The sequence below is a fragment of the Nelumbo lutea genome, chromosome 4 (genome assembly GCF_056320005.1).
Source record: "Nelumbo lutea isolate HS-2025 chromosome 4, American lotus-T2T, whole genome shotgun sequence".
NCBI classification, from domain to species: Eukaryota; Viridiplantae; Streptophyta; class Magnoliopsida; order Proteales; family Nelumbonaceae; genus Nelumbo; species Nelumbo lutea.
This window is the reverse complement of record NC_142687.1, coordinates 84,168,804-84,189,596: the sequence shown is the minus strand read 5'-3', so window position 1 is coordinate 84,189,596 and position 20,793 is coordinate 84,168,804. Positions and strand designations below refer to the sequence as shown.

Below are 20,793 nucleotides of genomic sequence, written 5' to 3'. Positions count from 1 at the left end.
TTTCTAAGCAAGCACCCAATTTAGCTAAGCCATCTGCAATAGGATTTAGCTCCCTTGGTATCCAAAACAGGTTTGCATTTAAACTATCCGAGGAATCCCTTGCTTCTGCCAAAAAATGGGTTAACCTCCAAGGATCCCCTTGTAGCCATTTAATGGTATTTGCTGAATCCCCTACAATGGAGAGGTTCTGAAACCCAAGCCTTTTGCTATTCTTATTCCAGTGAGAGCAGCCAACACTTCAGCCTTAGTTGAGTCAGTAAATCCGATTGGGCCACTGAAAACCCAGCAAATAATATCTCTTTCATCCCTTAACCCCCAATTCCAGCTAACCCTGGGTTTCCTGCAGCACTCCCATCAAAGTGTAAAATCATCCCTCCTTCACTGAAGAAAGCTGGTTGTCTTAAGATAGTCTGAGCAGAGTGAGGGAGGAAAAGAATAATTTGTAAATTTCTGTTAAGGTCATTGATTGAGAGACCTTGGAACAGCTCCAAATTAGCAGCCCAAAAGTTACAGAGATAGGTAATATCTCAAATTAACTCTTCTAGAGTTCTGAGCTTGTTTTTAAATAATCGCTTGTTTCTTTCCTCCCATAACACCATTTGCCAGTAGGCTTTGCCTCTTTTGCTTAGGCCACAGCCTTGCCACTGATTACTAAAATATTGAATGTGCTCTGGGTTAATCCAATGGTAATTTGTTAGGTTTATGAAATGCAGCCAGACCTTTTTGAGCAATGGATAAGTAGGTGGTTAGCTGTTTCTCCATCTTGCAGGCACAAACAACAAGCGTGAGGAGAAATATGAAGTCTTTCCACATTGGTGTTTCTTTTTTGAGCTGGTGTTGTTTTGCCTCTTGGGGTGGGCGTTTTGGTTTTTGGAGTGGAAGTGGAGTTCTATTGATTGAGTTATTGCTTATTTTTTTCCCTTTGGGTGATTCATTATCACCTTTCTAATAGCTTCTTTTTTCTTTTAATAAATTTTATTTTTACTATAGAAAAACTATATGGCATTGACTTTCTGCATTCTGCTGTGCTATGAAAATAACCCAAACAGCAGCATCTTAAACTTAGGCTATGTTTTGGATTGGGCAACTGAAATAGAAACTCAAGGAGGAATCCATGATTTGGTCCTAGCTTCCTCTCCAGTCATTTTATTGTCCATACAATTGATGGAAATTGCAGAAGAGATCACTACTTTCTATATACCCCATGGCTTATCTTTTGGAGCCAAACAACAGAACATGGAAAGTAGCAGATATACTGCTTTTACATTTCTGCACCAATCCAAAAACAACCTTATGGAATTGACTCTCCTTAGTTCCACCTCATCTCTATTTCTGCCCAGATGGAAATATAGCTTAGTTGTTTTCTTCTGTAGTGGAAAGAGATTACCTGAATAATGTGGCAAACTAATTGCATGCTTCTATTCTCCAGTTCAAATGGCGTCTACTCAAGAAAGCTTCACAAGTTATCTATTTGCACTTTGCACTGAAGAAACGTGCATTTATTGAGGAGATTAACGAGAAACAAGAGCAGGTTTTCCAGTTCTTTTGATGGCATCATTCTTTCTCAGTTAGATTTTCCAACATTTCCTAGTGACTTTCTATGACTTCTAAATGCACCTATTTTTCAAACACTCAATTAGATTACTTTTTGATTTTGCTTTTTTTCCCAAACTTGCATGAAAGGTAAAAGAGTGGCTTCAAAATCTTGGCATAGGAGATCACACAACAGTTGTTCAGGATGATGATGAAGCAGATGATGATGCTCTTCCTTTACATCATGATGAAAGTGCTAAAAATAGGTTACTGCTAATGGTTCATCACTTGTTCTGTTGGATGCTAAGCGTCAAGTACATCTTTCTTCTGGAACTCTTTTGATTATTGAATGTTGGTTTCTTATGCAGAGATGTGCCATCAAGTGCAGCTTTACCTATCATCCGCCCAGCACTAGGAAGGCAGCACTCTATTTCAGACAGATCAAAGGTGGCAATGCAAGGGTACTTGAATCATTTTCTTGGAAACATGGACATTGCAAACTCTCGAGAGGTACACTTAGAATATTTCACCTTGAAGGAGCAACTAATGTTTCTTTTCTTTTCCTTTATTGGTTTTTTGTTTTTTTTTTCTTTCTTACGAACATAACAAAGATTTGTATATTAACAAAAAAAAAAGGAGAGTTCATGAGGTATATAACTGAGCATACAAAATATATGATTGTAGCCTCATCCTTAATACAAACACTTTGGTCTTTCAAGTGACAAACTGAAATTCAGATCCATGTGACAAGTTGTTGACGTACTTGTGTACTGGTTAGACTTTGTTTTCAGGTTTGGAACCTTAGGAGAAAGAGAAGAGATTAGAGGAAAAATATTTGGGAGTCAAAAAAGTTAGTGGGTGGCAGTCCCTTTGCTTATTATATTAGGGTGAATGTTAAATAAAGTTGTTTCGACTGCTGCTACAGTCGTCCGAACAGAAAGAGGAGAAAAAGAAGAAGAAGTAGAAGAAGAAGAAGAAGAAGAAGAGAAGAAGAAGAAGGGTCTGTCGAAAATCTGATGGTTGACCCATCCAGTCGACCCCGTTAATCTATATTAGATTCTAATAATGTTTACAAAGACAGAAATGCCCTTACTTAAGTGTGGGGCAGAGTAACTCTAATAACACTGCCACATAAGTAAGTTACTTAACAAACAGAAGAAGACTAAACTACCCCTATTGGGCACATCTTAACACTCCCCCTCAAGCTGGAGAATATATGTCATATAATCCTAGCTTGTTACATAGATAGTTCACTTTCCCTGAGTTTAAAGCTTTTGTAAACAAATCTGCCCACTGGTCATTCGAGCCCACATGTTCTGTATTTATCTCTCCAGCAAGAACCTTCTCTCTCACAAAGTGGCAATCAACCTCTATGTGCTTTGTTCTCTCATGAAAGACAGGATTGGATGAGATATGGAGTGCAACTTGGTTGTCACAGTACAATCTCATAGGTTTATCCATGTGAAACTCAATTTCTTGTAGGAGATTCCTCAGCCACACTATTTCATAGGTAGTGTGAGCCATGGCCCTATATTCAGTTTCAGCACTGCTTCTGGCCACAACCGTCTGCTTTTTACTCTTCCATGTCACAAGATTTCCTCCAAGAAATGTGCAATAGCCTGTAGTAGATCTTCTGTCATTCACTGAGCCTGTTCAGTCTGCATCTGTATACCAAACTACTTCAAGTTTTCCTCCTGGTTTATACAATAGCCCACGACCTGGAGCTCCTTTCAAATACCTCACAATTCTAAGAACTGCATCCCAGTGAGGTATACGAGGGTTCTGCATGAAATGACTCACCACACTGACTGCAAAGGAGATGTCGGGTCTCGTGATAGTCAGATAGTTCAGCTTTCCCACTAGTCGTCTATACCTTCCAGGATCTTCAATTACTTCTCATGTATCACTGCTACCTAACAGTCTTGTTTCTTCCAATAGATCAAGGACATATTTCCTTTGGCACAGATTCACACATTGTTTTGACCTGGCAACCTCTATTCCCAAGAAATACTTTAATGTTCCAAGGTCTTTTGTTTGAAAATGATTTTGCAGAAATACCTTTAGTTTGCCAATCCCCAATTTATCACTACCAGCGATGACAATATCATCCACATAGACCACTAATAAAATCTTCCCAGCTTCTGAGTCATACCTGAACACTGAGTGATCAACCTGGCATTGCTTCATTCCAAAACTCTTCACCACTTCGATGAACTTCCCAAACCAAGCACGTGGAGATCGCTTCAACCCATAAATTGCTTTCTTTAGCTTGCACACCTTACTAACCTCCCCCTGAGAAACAAACCCAAGTGGTTGCTCCATATATACCTCATCCACTAGATCACCATGGAGGAAGGCATTCTTTATGTCAAGTTGAAAGAGAGGCCAATTATACATAACTGCCAAGGAAATTAGGACACAAACTGGAACCAATTTTAGCCACTAGAGAGAATGTCTTCATGTAGTCCACACCATACAACTGTGAGTAACCTTTAGCAACAAGTCTAGCCTTCAGACGCTCCACACTACCATCTGGCAAGTATTTCACAGTATACGCTCATTTACAGCCCACAACATGTTTACCAGGTGGGAGAGTAGTAAGTTCCCACATTTGAGTATGTTGAAGAGCAGAAAGTTCCTCCTCCATTGCCCGCCGCTATCCAGGTGAACTAAGAGCTTTTTGAACATCGTTAGGTATGGAAATAGAAGACAAAAGTGAAACAAACTGACGATATGAGGTAGAAAGACAAGATAATGAAACAAAATTGGAAATGGGATGGAGTGTAGAACTGCGTTTACCTTTTCGTAAGGCAATGGGTAGGTCAAGGTCTGAAGCAGGAGGAGGGGACGGTGTCGTTTGATGTGTATACACTTGTCGGATCGGTGGTCGTTCAGTGGTGACCTGCACTGGATGAGGTGATGAGTCTACTCCAACAACAACCTCTGGAACTGAATCACTGACAGGAAGAGGAAGAGGAAGAGGAGGTAAAGGTCAGGACAAGGGTGCTTCATGACTGGAGAAGAAGGGTACAAACTCAAAAAAGGTGACATCAGGGCAGACATAGCACTTTCGGGCAATGAGATTATAACACTTGTACCCTTTTTGAGTCCGAGAGTAGCCAAGGAAGACACATTTAATTGAGCGTGCATCTAGCTTGTCTATTACAGGACTCAAATTATGAACAAAGCACACACAACCAAAGACACGAGGAGTTAATGGAAACGAAGATAAAGTGGGAAACAAGATGGAGAAAGGGGACCGACCATGAAGAATAAAAGAGGGCATCTGATTAATGAGAAAACATACAGTGAGTACAGCATCACTCCAAAACTGTTTAAGAACATTCATGTGGTGAAGCATAGACCGAGCAATTTCAAGAAGCTGACGATTCTTCCGTTCAGATACCCCATTTCGTTGAGGGGTGAAAGCACACGAGGTCTGATGAATAATGCCATGCTGTTCTAAATACTGTTGAAATAAAGTAAGAAAGTATTCACGACCATTATCTGAACGGAGAACTTTGATTGGAACACCAAATTGTGTGTGTATTTCAGCATGGAATTTTTGAAAAATAGAAAATAATTCACTTCTTTATTTCATTAAGTAAATCCATGTCATTCTTGAACAATCATCAATAAAGGAGACAAAATACTTGTACCCATTATAAGACTCCATTTTGATTGGACCCCAAACATCTGAATGAACCAAAGAAAAAGGACTCAACATACGACTCTCAACTCTTGGATTGAAGGACACACGATGGTGTTTACCAAACTGACATGACTCACATTATAAAACTGACAACTGACTCAATGACGGAACCAACATTTTGAGAACGTTGAGAGATGGATGTCCCTGTCGGCAATGCCATTGTAGAGGAGTAAGGGAAGTCTGAAGTGCAATTGAAGATCCACCACCGTCAAGGTAATACAATCCACCAGCTTCATGCCCCCCACCAATCTTCTTCCCCGTCTTGAGATCCTGAAAAACACAAGTAGAAGAAAAGAAGGTAACAAAACAATTAAGAGCTTTGGTTATTTTACTAACAGACATAAGATTGAATGGAAACTTAGGTACATATAAAACAGATGATAAGGGGATAGAAGCCATGTCAAAATTACCAACACCACAGATGGGAGATGAGAATCCATTGGCAAGTGTAACAGTTTGTGATGTGGAGGATTCAGAAAGAGAAGAGAACACACCTGGAGTCCCGGTCATATGATCTGAGGCTCTAGAGTCAATAATCTAGAAAGGAGTTTTAGATGACATGCAAGCAATACCTGATTGGGCAAGTGTGGTAGTGGTATGCTGTGAAATAGTTTGAAGGAACCGTACATACTCATCACGCGGAACACTCACCATTTCCCTCCCAGAAGTAGATGTAGATGTGAGAGGTGTTCGGTCTGCCAATTTACAATCACTAATAACAATCTCGCCTGCTACAGCATGATTAGCCCATTTAGAGGGAGGGCCATGTAGGTCATAACAGAAATTCACTGTGCATCATTTCCTACCACAATGAATACACTTCCTTGTAGAGTTATTTTTTCCTCTACTACGGCCTCCCCCTGAGTCATGGCCACCCCGACCAATCATGGAATTGCCACGGCCTCCTCTGGGAGCATGACCTCCCCCTCTTGTACTATGTCCACCTCCTCTAGCTGTCACAAGTGCTGATCTACTGTGTAGGGTTCTCAGTCTGCCCCAAAGAAATTCTACGAAGTTTTGAGAATACTTCCCCAAGTGTAGGAAGAGTAGAGCCCCCCAATATTTGAGCTCTAACTGGTTCATATTCCGATTTCAGCCCCACTAAAAATCTTGTAACATCCAGCTGCTCCCTTTGCTATTGCTGAACTTGAATATCTGGAGTAAGGGGATGATAGACATTGAGTTCATTCCTTATATTCTTCATGTAGGGATAGTACTCTTCTAGTGTTTTGGTTCCTTGTTGCAAATCAAAGTATTCCTGATAAAGCTGATATACTCTTGTTGTGTTATCTTGTCCAGAATATAACTTCTTAGCATGCTCCCATATATCCTTAGCCGTATCAAGGAACATGAAGTTGGCAATGATTTTGGGTTCCATACTATTCCACAGCCAAGTCATGATTTGGGCATCTTCTTGTTCCCAATCATCAATCCCTGGAGAGTCAACCGGTGGCTTCTCATCTCTTACATGCTTTACTTTGTTCTTTGCCTTGAGAAAAACTTCCACTGATTTAGCCCATGGAACATAGTTCTCCCCATTCAACTTAATTGAGGTCATTTGTACCCCTAGGTAGTTGGGGGAAATTACTACACTAGGTTTCTGATCATTGTAGCCATCTCCTATTGCTGCCATTGTACTCCTTCATAGTTGCCTCTAACTTTACTTTTCAGCTACAAGCTGATTGATGTTGTTCACAGTTTGATATTTCAGCACCTATTGCAGCCCCTAAACACAACAGTGGAAGCACACACTTGTTCTTATTCACACTACTGCTGACTTCACACACCTACGTCCCACATAAGCATCAATTTACCAATCACAAGTAGGCTCTCTTACAACCACTCAAAACATATTGTGCATCACAAGCACTACAACACAGTCAAATCTGCTGCACCCAGTTCAGACTTGTTTAACACACTTAAGAGGGCATTACACAACCAAAAGGAGTTCGGCAAGGTCATTGCATTCCACCTTACACCACTCGGCCACTTACAGCAGCCCTAACACCACTTAACAACTTACAGCCGCCCTACACCATTCAACAACTTACAGCAGCCCTACACCATTCGGCTACTGCACACACAGCCCTTCCTAGGGCAACAATGAACCTAGTTCTCTTGGTTCTAATCAATACTAACAGCTTCTTGTAGGGTTTCTACCCAGAAATATAAGTAACACTAGAAGAAGAGAGAACCGACCTTCCTTTGAGAATATCAATCAACCATTCACTGCTGAAGTCACTTTCCTTGTTGAAGAAGGTTATGCGCAGCAGAGAGAGACAAGCTGTAATGTTTTTGACCTAGGGCGAACCAGTTCTCTCCATTGACTGACCAGAAATGAAGGAGAAGAGTCACGAACAATGCTGAGGTGCTTTACCAACTGAAGTAGGTCAGGAGCATGGCTCTGATACCATGTTTCGACTACTGCTACAATAGTCCGAACAGAAAGAGGAGAAGAAGAAGGAGAAGAAGAAGAAGAAGAAGAGAATAAGAAGAAGGGTCTGTCGAAAATCTGATGGTTGACCTATCCAATCGACCCCCTTAATCTATATTAGATTCTAATAATGTTTACAAAGACAGAAATGCCCTTACTTAAGTGTGGGGCAAAGTAACTCTAATAACACTGCCACATAAGCAAGTTACTTAACAAACTGAAGAAGACTAAACTACCCCTATTCGGCACATCTTAACCTAAGTAAAAAGACAAGATTGCCCCTATGACACTAAAATGTACAACAATAGTACACAAACAATACTCCTTTTCAATTTGGGTCATAAATATCAATCATTCCCAACTTGTTAAATGGCTTAGTGTGTTGCAGAGCAGCTATTCCTTTGGTTGAAAAAGTAATATAAGGCGTACATATTTTGCCCATCTCTTAACTTCTCCCTAATTAATTGCTTGTGCACTTCAATGTGCTTGGTCCTATCATGGAGAATTGGATTACGAGCAATGTTGATGGCATCTTTGTTGTCACAATGTAAGACATAGGGCTGGTCATGAGAAAATCTAACTCAAGATGCATTTTCTTCACCCAGAACATTTTAGCTGCCCTGTGAGCCATAGCACGATATTTAGCCTCTTCACTCGACCAGATTGCCATTATCTACTTTTTACTTCTCCATATCACAAGATTACCTCCCGTCAAAGTACAATAGCTAGATGTTGATCTTCTATCATCCACATGCCCAATTGGCATCTATGTTGACTTCAACCTTCAAATACCCATTACTAGTAAACAAGGTTTCTCTCCGATGTTTCTTTAGGTACTTCAATACCCTCTCTGCATCTGAAATATGTGATGCTATGGGAGCATGTATGTGCTTACTAAGAACATCAACAACATAACAATGATCTTGTTGAGTTATAGACAAATATAACAATCTCCCAACAAGTCTTTAGAACCGCCTAACATCAGTAACAGTATCCCCAACACAACTACCCAACCTATGATTAGGCTCAATTAGCATGTTAGCTGGTTTGAACCTCAGATTACCTGCACCTCATTTAACTTGTAAATTTTTGTCTCCTAGTCACCCGTAATAACATTATCATGGCAATTATAACAGCTAGTTTCTTGTCTTCCCTCTTCACAAACATAGTGTGATCTGAATGGACACTAGTTAAACCTCATCTGCTGGACTGCTTTGTTGAACCGATTGAACCATGCCCTTGGTGATTGGTTTAGCTATGAAGACTTCTTGAGGTAGCAGACTTTCCCTTCACTTCCTTTTGCATGAAATCTAAGGGGTTGCACCATAAAAACCTCTTCTTCCAAGTCTCCATTCAAGAATGCATTCTTCACATTAAGTTGATGAAGATGCCATCCCAAGTTAGTTTCCAATGACAATAAGACTTGAAGGAGTTTAGTTTTGCTATAGGGGCAAAGGTTTCTATTTAACCTACACCATACATCCACATGAATCCTTTGGGAACCAGCCTTGCTTTGTACTTCTCAATGAACCCATTGGCTCTTTACTTCATTGAAAAAACCTACTTACATTCAACAGGTTCTTTTCCTTCAAGATATACCGTTTTCCATGTGTTATTCTTATGTAGGGTATTGATCTCTTCTGGCATAGCTTTAGTCCACTGAGGAGACCAGGGCTTATGCAAGAGTTTTGAATAGAAACATAGGGCACAACAGAAATGTAAGCACGACATGAGGGAGACAAGGAATTAAGAGAAATGTAATAAGTGATAGGGTGTTAAGTGGTGTAAGGTCTAACTCTCTTATGATGGGCAATAGGAAAATCAAAGGTTTTTTGAGTAATAGGATTGTAGCATTTATACCCTTTCTAAGTCCTAGAGTAGCCAAGGAAGATACACTTAATGGAGCGTGCATTCAACTTGTCTAGACCAGGACCAAGATTCTGAACAAAGCACACACACCCGAAGATCCTGGGAGTCAAGGGATATGGAGACAAAGTGGGAAATAAGATAAAGAACGGAGAACGACCATCAAGAATGAACAAGGGCCTGCGATTAATGAGAAAAAAAGCAGTAAGTATTGCATCACTCCAGAAATGTTTAGGAACATTCATATGATGAAGAAGGAACTGAGCTGTTTCAAGTAGATGTCGGTTCTTCCTCTCAGTCACCCCATTTTGTTGAGGGGCGTTTGCATAGGATGTCTGATGAATAATACCATGTTGTTCCAAATACTGCTGAAATGAAGAAAGAAAATACTCTATGCCATTGTCAGAACAAAGAATTTTAATTGAAACACCAAATTGTATACGCACTTCAGCATGAAACATTTGGAAAATGGAAAATAATTTGCTTCTTTCTTTTATTAAATAAAGCCATATCATTCTTGAACAGTCATCAACAAGAATTAACAAAATATTTGTAACCATTATAAGACCCAATTCTAATTGGACCCCAAACATCTGAATGAACCAAATCAAAAGGACTCAACATACAACTATGAATTCCAGGACTGAAGGAAACCCGATGGTGTTTCTCATACTTACACGACTCACACTGCAAAGAAGACAGACGACTCAATGACGGAACAAGGAGCTTGAGAGCTTTAATAGATGGATGGCCGAGTCTACATTGCCACTGAAGAGGAGTCAAAGAGGTTTGAAGTGCAATTGTAGAATGACCACTGTCAAGGTATAACAATCCACCAGCTTCATGTCCTCCACCAATCTTCCTCCCTATCGTTAGATCCTAAAAAACACAAGAGGAAGGGTAAAATGTGATAGAACAATTGAGGGATTTGGTTAGTTTACTAGTAGACATAAGATTAAAAGGAAGCTCGGGGACATATAAAATAGAAGACAAAGAAAGAAATGTTGTGTTAACATTACCAACACCGTAAATGGGGGAAGTAGATCCACTGGAAAGTGTAACACTATGTGATGTGGAGGTTGGAGAAAGAGAGGAAAACACACCTGGAGTCTTGGTCATGTGATTAGAGGCTCCAGAGTCAATTATCCAGGGTGAAGGTTTGGATGCTAGGCAAGCCATACCTGAATGAGCAAGGGTGGCAATATTCTGATGTGAAGTGGCCTGAAGGAATCTCTCATACTCCTCTCTTGGAATACTCATCCTCTCCTTCCTAGAAGTAGTTGTGACTATAGAAGGTGTTCAATCAACTGGTTGAGTATCGCTGGCTTCACTTCCACCAACAATTGCATGCTTTGCCCATGTAGATGGTGGGCCATACAAATCATAACAGAAGTTAACTTTGTGTCCATCTCTCCCACAAGTGTGCATTTCCTAGTAGTGCTTCCTCTTCCTCTACCACAACCTTCCCTTGAATCATGACCTTCTCCATTGCTACGACCAAACATAGGGTTACAACAGCTTCCCTTAACTGTACGACTACCTCCACTGTGCCCATAAGATCCTCCTCGAGTTCCAACAAGTGCTGATCTGTCGAGAGGTACGTTACTCTCTGTGGGACTAAGAGATATCCTATGGAGACGAGCAAACACTTTTTCTAGAGTAGGGAGAGCAGACCCCCTAATATCTGTGCTCCAACAGGTTCATACTTTGCTCTCAGCCCCACCAAGAACCGGGTAACATCTAGTTGTTGCCTTTGTTGTTGCTGAATTTTGACATCCGGAGTTAAGGGATGATAGACATTAAGTTCATTTTGAAGATTTTTCATACTGGCATAATATTCTCCAAGGGTCTGATTTCCTTGTTGCAAACTGAAGTATTCCTGATAAAGCTAATAAACCCTTGTAATGTTGTCTTGTCCAGAATAGAGTTTCTTGGCGTGTTTCCATATATCCTTTGTTGTATCTAAAATCATGAAGTTAACATTGGTTTTAGGCTCCATATTGTTCCACAACCACGTTGATTTGAGCATCCTCCTGCTCCCAATCACTAAAACCCGGAGATTCAGCAGTAGTCAGTAGGTTTCTCCTCCCTTACATGTTTCACTTTCTTCTTAGCCTTAGCCTTAAGAAATACTTCCACCGACTTAGCCCATGGTACGTAGTTTTCACCATTGAGTTTGATGGATGTTGTCTACACACTTAAAAAAATTAGAGGAGAACATCACTCTTGATTTCTGGTCACCACTCACATAACCCATTGATGCCATTTCAATCTACGACTGGTGTTGCTCGTCACAAAAAATATCTCAGTCTCAAACACTGCAACTACTGTTCTTCAAACACTACAACACACTCATAATCACCACAAACCTGCCCTAGCATACATTCGGCCACTTCTGTGAACAAGCAGTTTTATAACCATAGAAAAAAATCCCTCTTGAAACTACTCATTAGAGGGTTCAGACCACCACGACTCGACCACCACGGTTGTCACGCATGGTGACAGAAGTCCAATTTCTTTTTCTCTTTCACTAGGACTGTCGCACTCCCCCCCTCACCAGTAATCAAGCCACCGTAATCCTAGGACTGTCGAATAGATTGCCGCAGATATCTGGGGGTCGCCGCAGCCTTCTCCACCACCTACGCCAAATTGTGCAGACCAGAAAAAAATAAAAAGAAGAGTGAGGGAAAGAGAGCTGATTGACTGAAGCTGCAATCTTCCTCTCTCTTTTATTAGTGGCGCTTTGATACCATGTGAAAGTAGTCCAGTTGAACAGAGATAGAAAAGAGAGAAGAGAGAGAGAAGGGAGAGAAGAAGGAGAAGAAGGGAGAAGTGTCGAACTGAGAAGACTATACATCTCACCCAGTCAACCATATATTTATATTTATCAAAACAATATACAAAGTCAAAAAGGCCCCTACATATGTATGAAACATATAATTAACATATTACTGAAATGGAAAAGACTAGAATACCCCTCTTTAGTCGACTCTAACAGTTGCAAAAGGGTATACACAGACTTATAGTATAGATTATCTAGAGACCTTTGCACCAATAGTTAAGATAAGCTCAGTTTGGATCCTCTTGTCTCTAGCAGCTACTTATTAATGGTTGCTCTTCCATCTTGATGTTAAAAATGCATTTCTTAATGGTGAGTTGCAGGAGGAGGTATATATGGACCTTCTAGCCAGTTTCTATAAGAATGTTGGTGAGCGAAAAGCTTGTAGGCTAAAAAAATTATTATATGGTTTGAGATAGTCACCTTAGACATGGTTTGATAGGTTTAGAGGAACAGTGATCCATTTTGGATACACATAGACCCAGTCAAATCACACTCTTTGTGAAGAGGAGAGAAGCACTTGTGTCAGTACTGATTGTATATGTGGATGATATTGTTATAGGGAATGATCAGAGGGAGATTGATGCACTCAAGAAGTCTCTATAACAGGAATTTGAGATTAGGATCTAGGTGGACTAAAATATTTTTTGAGGATTGAGGTCGAAAGATCCAAGCATGGGATATTTATCTCTTAGAGGAAGTATGTGTTGGACCTACTGCAAGAAACTGGGAAGTTAGGAGTTAAACCAATTGATACTTCTATTGACCTGAACCATAGGATTAATGCTTCAGATGGTGAGTTGGTTAAGGATATTGGGAGATATCGAAGGATGGTAGGCCGACTACTATATTTATGTATGACATGCCTAGACATTTCCTATGTTGTTAGTGTTGTGAATTAGTATATGCATGCTCCTCGGGTTCAACACTAGGAAGCCATTGATACTTGCATACTTGAAGAAGCATTCGGGCAGAGGAATCTATTCTCATATCATGGGAATTTGAAACTAGAGTCCTATACAGATGTAGTAGATTGGGCAAATTGTCTAGATGATAGGAGATCCACATCAAGGGTATGTACCTTTGTGGGAGGAAATCTGGTTTCATGGAAGAGTAAGAAGCAGTTAGTGGTGGCTAGGTCAAGTTAGAAGCATGTTTTTTTGGAATTACTTTGGGTTATATCCTTGCTGAATGTGATTGGGATACATGCAGAGGAGCCTATGATATTATATTGTGACAACCAAGCTGCAATCAATATTGCCCACAATCTAGTTCAGCGTGATAGGACAAAACACATTTAGGTTAATGGACACTTAATAAGAGAAAGGTTGACAACCGGAGAAGTTTGCTTGCCTTATGTCTCTTTGAGTTACAGTTAGCTAATTTTTTTACCCAAGGGGTTGCAAAGAACAAACTTGAGCATGACCTGTGCAAGTTGGGAATGTCTGATATTTACTCCCAACTTAAGGGGAAGTGTTGAGGATTTTGTGCAGATTTGTTAGTTGTTTTTATTTATTATTTGTTTGGATAGTAAGTGGCACAACACTCTTGTTGGGACCCTTTGGAGTGATGTTTTTAATTTTTTTATGTAGTTTTATGTGTTAGTGACCCTATAAAGGCATATTAGTCATTGTACTTAATTTTTACTTAAAGTATAAATACCAATGGGAGAGGGAGGCCAGATATGATTTAGCTCTCTTTCTTTCTCAACTTCTCTTCTCTTTCCCTTTTTCCACAAGAAACTCTTCTTTTATTTGCAGAATTTTGATTCAGTATATTTCTACTATAGATATCTATGCTCAACTTGAGGGGGAGTGTTGAGAATATGTATTTGGGCAAGGGTATTTTAGTCCTTATCTCTTATTTGTATTCCTGCTCCTAATTAAGGGCATTCTTTGTAATTTTTTTTATCTAAATGTAACTTGTTCTTTTTGGGGTGTGAAAAATAACTTACCCCACTGATTCAAACATCACTCTCTTCCTTCTCTTCTTCCTATCATTCTTCTTCTTCCTCTTCTTTTCTTCTCTTTTATTTTCTTACACTTTATTTAGTTTTACAAATGGGAGATTTAGGATAGAGAAGCTGATGAGGGGCCTTGTATTGGAGAATCTTGCTAGGCATATGGTTAATTAATTATGCTACTATGAGAACTATATCACTCCAAAACATCTTAGGCATTTTCGTCTGCAAAAGTAAACCCTGAGCCACTTCCAGTTTCTATTCTTCCTCTGCATGACACCATTTTTGTTAAGGTATCCAAGGACAAGAACTGTGATGTAACATGGTGGTGAGCCCATATCCTACAGGTTCCAAGATTGCCACCTGAATTTGATACCATGTTCTCAGGTTTCAATCCTTGGGAGAAAGAGAAAGAGGCAAGAGGAAAAATCAATGTTTTAAAAATCGGCCCAGAAATGGAAATGCTTTTTGCATGTGGTTTCCGGGTCGGCAGTTTAACTATTCGGTCCAAACAGTTCAAATGGTAGGGTCAAATATAATATAGAAAAATCTTCACTGAAAGCCATGTCACAAATTTTTATTTGTCCATATGGTCACAACAAATTGTAACTTCCAAAACCCCCACTTTTGACACTCTACCTCCCTTGTATTGGCATCAATTCCCCCCATTGTCACTGTTCCCAACTGTACAACATAATAAAGATTTATTAGGTGGGGGTAGATGAAAATTCACCCATAATAAATATTTTACGTCTCACTATCTCAACCTTTAGATTAGAATATTAGGGTGTGTGTCATTAATATATAGATATTATTAGAGAAGAGAGAATGAGAAGGGTGGCTGAGATTCCTAAGAAAGAAAGAAAGAAAGAAAGAAGAGTAGATGGTGGTGATGGTGACTGGAAACAACTAGGTGATGGTGACGAAGATGGCAGCGGTAGTTGCTGCCACAGTTATCAGATCAACTGAGAGATCTCCTGTTGTTGGCATTGTAGTGGCTTGTTTCAGATTCTCTCTCTCAATCTCATTTTTTCCCATCTTTCCTAGATCTCTTTCTTGTTCTCTCTTTGTATTTGGGCATCCAGATAGGGGCCTTCTTGTAATTACTAATTCTCAATTATAGTGAACTTTTGAGGGTGTGAACAGTGAACTTCACAAACCTCTCAAAACTTTCCTTTCTTCTTCCTCTTCTTCTTTTCTTCTCTTCTTTCTTTCTCTCTCTTGAAACCCTAGTTTCTGCAACTTGGTATAGTTGAAAAACAGTCCTAGAAGTATGGGACTGTGCTAGAAAACCAGAAAAACTAACAAGAGAAGATTAGAGAAGATTAGAGAATAAGAGAGAGAGAGAGAACTGCAGCAAGGAGAGTTAGAGGATGAGGAGTTCGAACTTAACCTCCCTCTAACACTCTAATACTCTTTTATTAAGTTAATCTTTGATAAATTACAGAGAGGCCCTTGAGTGGGCAGAAAAATACAAAAAAAAAAAAAGAACACTACAGAGTATGGGCCTAGAATAAGGCCCATAACAGAGAGAAACATAACATAACATGAAGTGACAGTCTATGGACCATTTGGCCCATCTCCTCTACACTCCCCCTCAAGCTGAGCATAGATGTTAATCATGCCCAGCTTGCCAGTGTCATGATGAAGCCTTGCCTTGGAAATGCCCTTGGTGAGAAAGTCTGCCAATTGTCCTTCAGAAGTAATGAATGGAAGACACACTTCTCCAGAGGAGACTCTTTCTCGAATAAAGTGTCGATCAACTTCAATATGTTTGGTTCGATCATGTTGTACCAGGTTGTGAGCAATGTTGATGGCAGCCTGATTATCACAGTACAACATCATGGGTTTGTCATGATCAATCCCAAGTTCTTCCATTAAGGACCTTAGCCACAACAATTCCGAGACTCCATGTGCCATGGCTCTATACTCTGCTTCTGCGGAAGATCGAGCCACAACAGATTGTTTCTTACTCCTCCAAGAGACAACATTACCAGCCACCAGACTGCAATACCCTGAAGTAGATCTTCTATCATCAATATTTCCAGCCCAATCAGCATCAGTATAGGCTTCAAGTTTTAGATGACCATGCTTGGTAAATAGAATTTCTTTCCCTGGAGAGCCTTTCAGATAGCACAAAATCCTTTCTACTGCTGCAATATGAGTATCTCTAGGAGCATGCATGAACTGGCTAATGCAACTGACAGCATATGCAATATCTGGCCTAGTCATGCATAGGTACAAAAGCTTCCCAAGAAGCCTCTAAAACACCCCTTTGTCTTCCAACAAAGTTCCATCCGAAGCTGAAAGTTTGTGACTCATATCAATGGGAGTTGCAGCTGGTCTTGCACCTAGTTTTCCAGTTTCAGACAACAAATAAAGAACACATTTCCTTTGGGAGATAAGAATCCCATCCTTGGATCTGGCAACTTCTATGCCAAGGAAGTATCTCAACTCCCCTAGATCCTTAGTCTCAAATTCTGTACGGAGGAAAGACTTAAGGGCCAGAATGCCTAAGGCATCATCACCAGTCACTATAATGCCATCAACATACACAATGAGATACACTGCTAGAGATCTACTTTTCTTCACAAACAGAGTATGATCTGACTGGGTCTGAACATAGCCGAATTTAACAAGTGCAGCTCTAAATCTCTCAAACCAGGCTCTAGGAGATTGTTTGAGACCATAAAGTGATTTCTTCAATTTACATACCTTTCCTTGCATATCTTTCCCATACATCCCTGGAGGAAGACACATGTAGACCTCCTCATGTAAGTCACCATTCAGAAATGCATTCTTTACATCTAACTGATAGAGAGGCCAATCAAAGTGAGCTGCCAAAGATAAAAGAACCCTCACAGATGTCATCTTGGCAATAGGGGCAAAAGTCTCCAGGTAGTCAATCCCATATGTTTGTGTGTAGCCTTTTGCAACAAGTCTGGCCTTGTACCTCTCAATAGTTCCATCAGCCCTGTATTTATTGGTAAAAACTCACTTGCACCCAACTGGATCCTTCCCTTCAGGCAAATCCACCACCTCCCAAGTACCATTTGCATGTAGAGCATTCATTTCGATCTCCATGGCATCTCTCCATTCTGGAATCCCAAGGGCTTTTGAGACAGACCTAGGAATGGGGTTAGAAGCAATAGAAGAGAGATAGGCAAAGTATGAAGGGGAAAGCAGGTCATAAGAAAGGTGTTTGGAAGTGCAGTGTGCAGTACACTTCCGCTTCCCTTTCCTAACAGCAATGGGGACATCAAGGCCTGGGAAGGATGATTCCAAAGGAGCTGAAGTAGTACCTGTTATCTCATCTGTGATTGGGAATGTATGAGCCTCATCTGTTGTAAGGGAAACTACTTGCTCATTCTTGGATCTCCGCCTTTGATACACTTTGGGATTATGGATAGGACGAGGAGGTAAAGAAATAGGGGCACTAGGACAAGAGGTATGAAGTGATTGATCCTCCTTTGATTCATTTGGTGAGGATATGGGTTTGTCAAGAGACTCAATTGGGACAGGAAGAGGAAGGGAAAAAACTTGTGACAGACTCTCCCCCTGTGGACAATGTCCTTCCTGAGAGGAACCATAAAAAGGAGAAAGTTCATCAAAGGTAACATCCATAGAGACATGTCGGGTGCCAGTCATTGGATCAAAACAACAATAACCCTTTTGTGTGGGGGAGTAACCAAGGAAGATGCATTTGTGGGCTTTCGGTTCAAACTTATGTCTTTGCACACTTGGAATGTGAACATAGCAGGTACAGCCAAACACACGAAGGGGAATTGGGAAGAGATCCTTGTCTGGATGAAGAAGACAGAAGGGGGATTTAAACCGTAAAATCCCTTGCACTTAGGTCCAATCTGGTACAAGCCGGATTCCCATACTTTCCACATGTTTCTCAAACACCTTATGTGTCACTGGCTTAGTCAATGGGTCTGCCACATTATCCGCTGATGCTACCTTCTGAATTAGGACATCCCCTCTACCAACGATCTCCCGCAGTACATGGTACTTCCTCTCGATGTGCTTTGACTTCGAGTGGGCCCGAGGCTCTTTAGCCTGGGCGATAGCTCCATTGTTGTCACACAACAACGGGATGGGTGATGTGCTAGACGGAATCACTCCCAATTCCTGTATGAATTTCTTCATCCACACGGCTTCCTAGGCAGCTTCACTTGCGGCAATGTACTCGGTCTCGGTTGTGGAGTCTGTAGTGGACCCCTGTTTGCTACTTTTCCAGCAAACAACACACGATCCTATCGTGAAAACATACCTAGATGTAGACTTTCTATCATCTGGATCCGACTGGAAATCGGCATCGGTATACCCCAGAACTTGTAGTGAACTACCATCGAATACCAGACAAAACTCTTTTGTCCTTCGAAGGTATTTAAGTATGTTCTTCACAGCAGTCCAATGCTCCTGCCCTGGGTTAGCCTGGAATCTGCTTACCACACTCACCGCGTGAGCTATGTCCGGGCGAGTGCACAGCATGGCATACATGATGCTCCCTACGGCTGAGGCATAGGGAACGTTTCTCATGCCCTCAATCTCCTCAGAAGTCTTGGGAGACATCTTCTTGGAGAGAGTTACTCCATGTCTGAAAGGAACATTTCCTTTCTTGGAGTTTTCCATGTTGTACCTTTTGACAATTTTGTCAATGTAAGCAGCTTGGGATAATCCAATTATCCGCTTCGATCTATCTCTATAGAGTCGAAGACCCAGTATATATGAAGCTTCTCCAAGATCTTTCATGGAGAATTGCTGTGATAGCCATACCTTGACCGAAGTCAACATTCCTACATCATTCCCAATGAGTAGGATATTGTCCACGTACAATACCAAAAAGGTAATCTTATCCCCACTGGACTTCCTGTAAACACAAGGCTCATCAGGATTCAGCTCAAAGTCAAACGTTTTGACGACAGAATCAAAACGGATGTTCCAACTCCTAGAAGCCTGCTTAAGTCCATATATGGATTTGTTGAGTTTACATACCATATGATCCTGACCAGCAACAATGAAGCCTTGCGGCTGTTGCATGTAGATATCTTCACTAAAATCTCCATTCAGGAACGCGGTTTTGACATTTGCCAAATCTCGTAGTTATAGTATGCTGCTACAGCTAGCAGGATCCTAATGGATTTAAGCATGGCCACGGGCGAAAAGGTTTCCTCATAATCGATGCCTTCTTTCTGAGTATACCCTTTTGCCACCAAGCGAGCTTTGTAGGTCTCAATCCTGCCATCGGGGCCCTTCTTCCTCTTGTAGATCCATTTGCAACCAATTGCTTTTACCCCGGATGTCGGATCTACTAGAGTCCAGACTCCATTAGTCTCCATCGAGTCCATCTCAGCTCTCATGGCCTCCACCCACTTTTGGGAATCTATGTCTAACATAGCTTCCACGTAAGTCACGGGATCATCTTCACTAGTCAGGGCTTCCACCAGGTAGGTATCCTGGTCATAACCATATCGGACTGGTGGTTTGGATACCCGGGTGGACCTTCTAGGTTGGTCACTACCTGGAACTTGTGGGACATCTCCCACTGCTCCTGAGCTCTCCTCATCAAGAACTATTTCTTGACGGTGAGTGTCCATGATGTATTCGGATTCTAAGAATTGGGCGTTTCGACTGCAGAACACTTTCTGCTCACTTGGGTCATAGAATAGATAACCCACTGAATCCTTTGGGTAGCCTATAAATAGGCAACGACTGGTTTTGGATTCCAATTTGTCCGCACTTGTTCTTTTAACGTGTGCAGGACAACCCCAAATCTTCAAGTGTCTTACACTTGGCTTCCTTCCGGTCCATAGTTCATATGGAGTTTTCGGAACTGATTTGGTTGGAACCCGATTCAGCACGTAGATAGCAGTCTCTAATGCATATCCCCAAAAGGATGTGGGTAATTATGAGCGTACGAGAAGTGACCGGACCATGTCCAACAAGGTCCTATTCCTCCTCTCTGAAACACCTTTGAGTTGTGGTGTAGCAGGAGGAGCTAGTTGTGACACTATCCCATTATCCTTTAAGTAGTCCCTAAATTTGTTAGAGAGATACTGGCCACCTCGATTCGGTCGAAGGGCCTTAATTTCTCTCCCTAACTGTTTTTCGACTTCCTGTCTGAACTTTTTGAACTTTTCAAAGGATTCAAACTTGTGTCTCATTAGGTACACGTAACCATATCGTGAAAAATCATCTGTAAAGGTGATGAAGTACACGTGTTGATTCCGTGTCCTAACACTTAGGGGACCACATACATCAGTATGTATTAGGTCAAGTGTGCCTCCAGATCTTTCAGGCTTACTGTCAAATGGCCGCTTAGTCATCTTACCTTGAAGGCAAGGCTCACAAGTGGGAAGATTTTCTACGGTTAGAAAATCCAAAGGACCATCCTTTACCAGTCTTGTGATTCGATCAATACCGATATGGCCAAGTCGGTAATG

At 40.9% G+C, this 20,793-nt stretch overlaps 1 protein-coding gene across 4 annotated transcripts in view; it reads left to right on the top strand.

The window, feature by feature from the left end:
- Positions 1-20,793, top strand: part of LOC148861423 (phospholipase D zeta 1-like) — a 175,006-nt gene that overhangs the window by 12,379 nt on the left and 141,834 nt on the right. For all 4 annotated transcript variants that reach the window (XR_016112471.1, XR_016112470.1, XM_088982775.1 and 1 more), the window contains exons 2-4: positions 1,430-1,531; positions 1,684-1,799; positions 1,902-2,043. Coding sequence is in view for 2 of the 4 variants with exons in the window: in XM_088982775.1 (XP_088838901.1) it covers positions 1,430-1,531; positions 1,684-1,799; positions 1,902-2,043 (360 nt within the window). In the remaining 2 variants the exon portion in view is untranslated. The remainder of the gene's footprint in view (positions 1-1,429; positions 1,532-1,683; positions 1,800-1,901; positions 2,044-20,793) is intronic.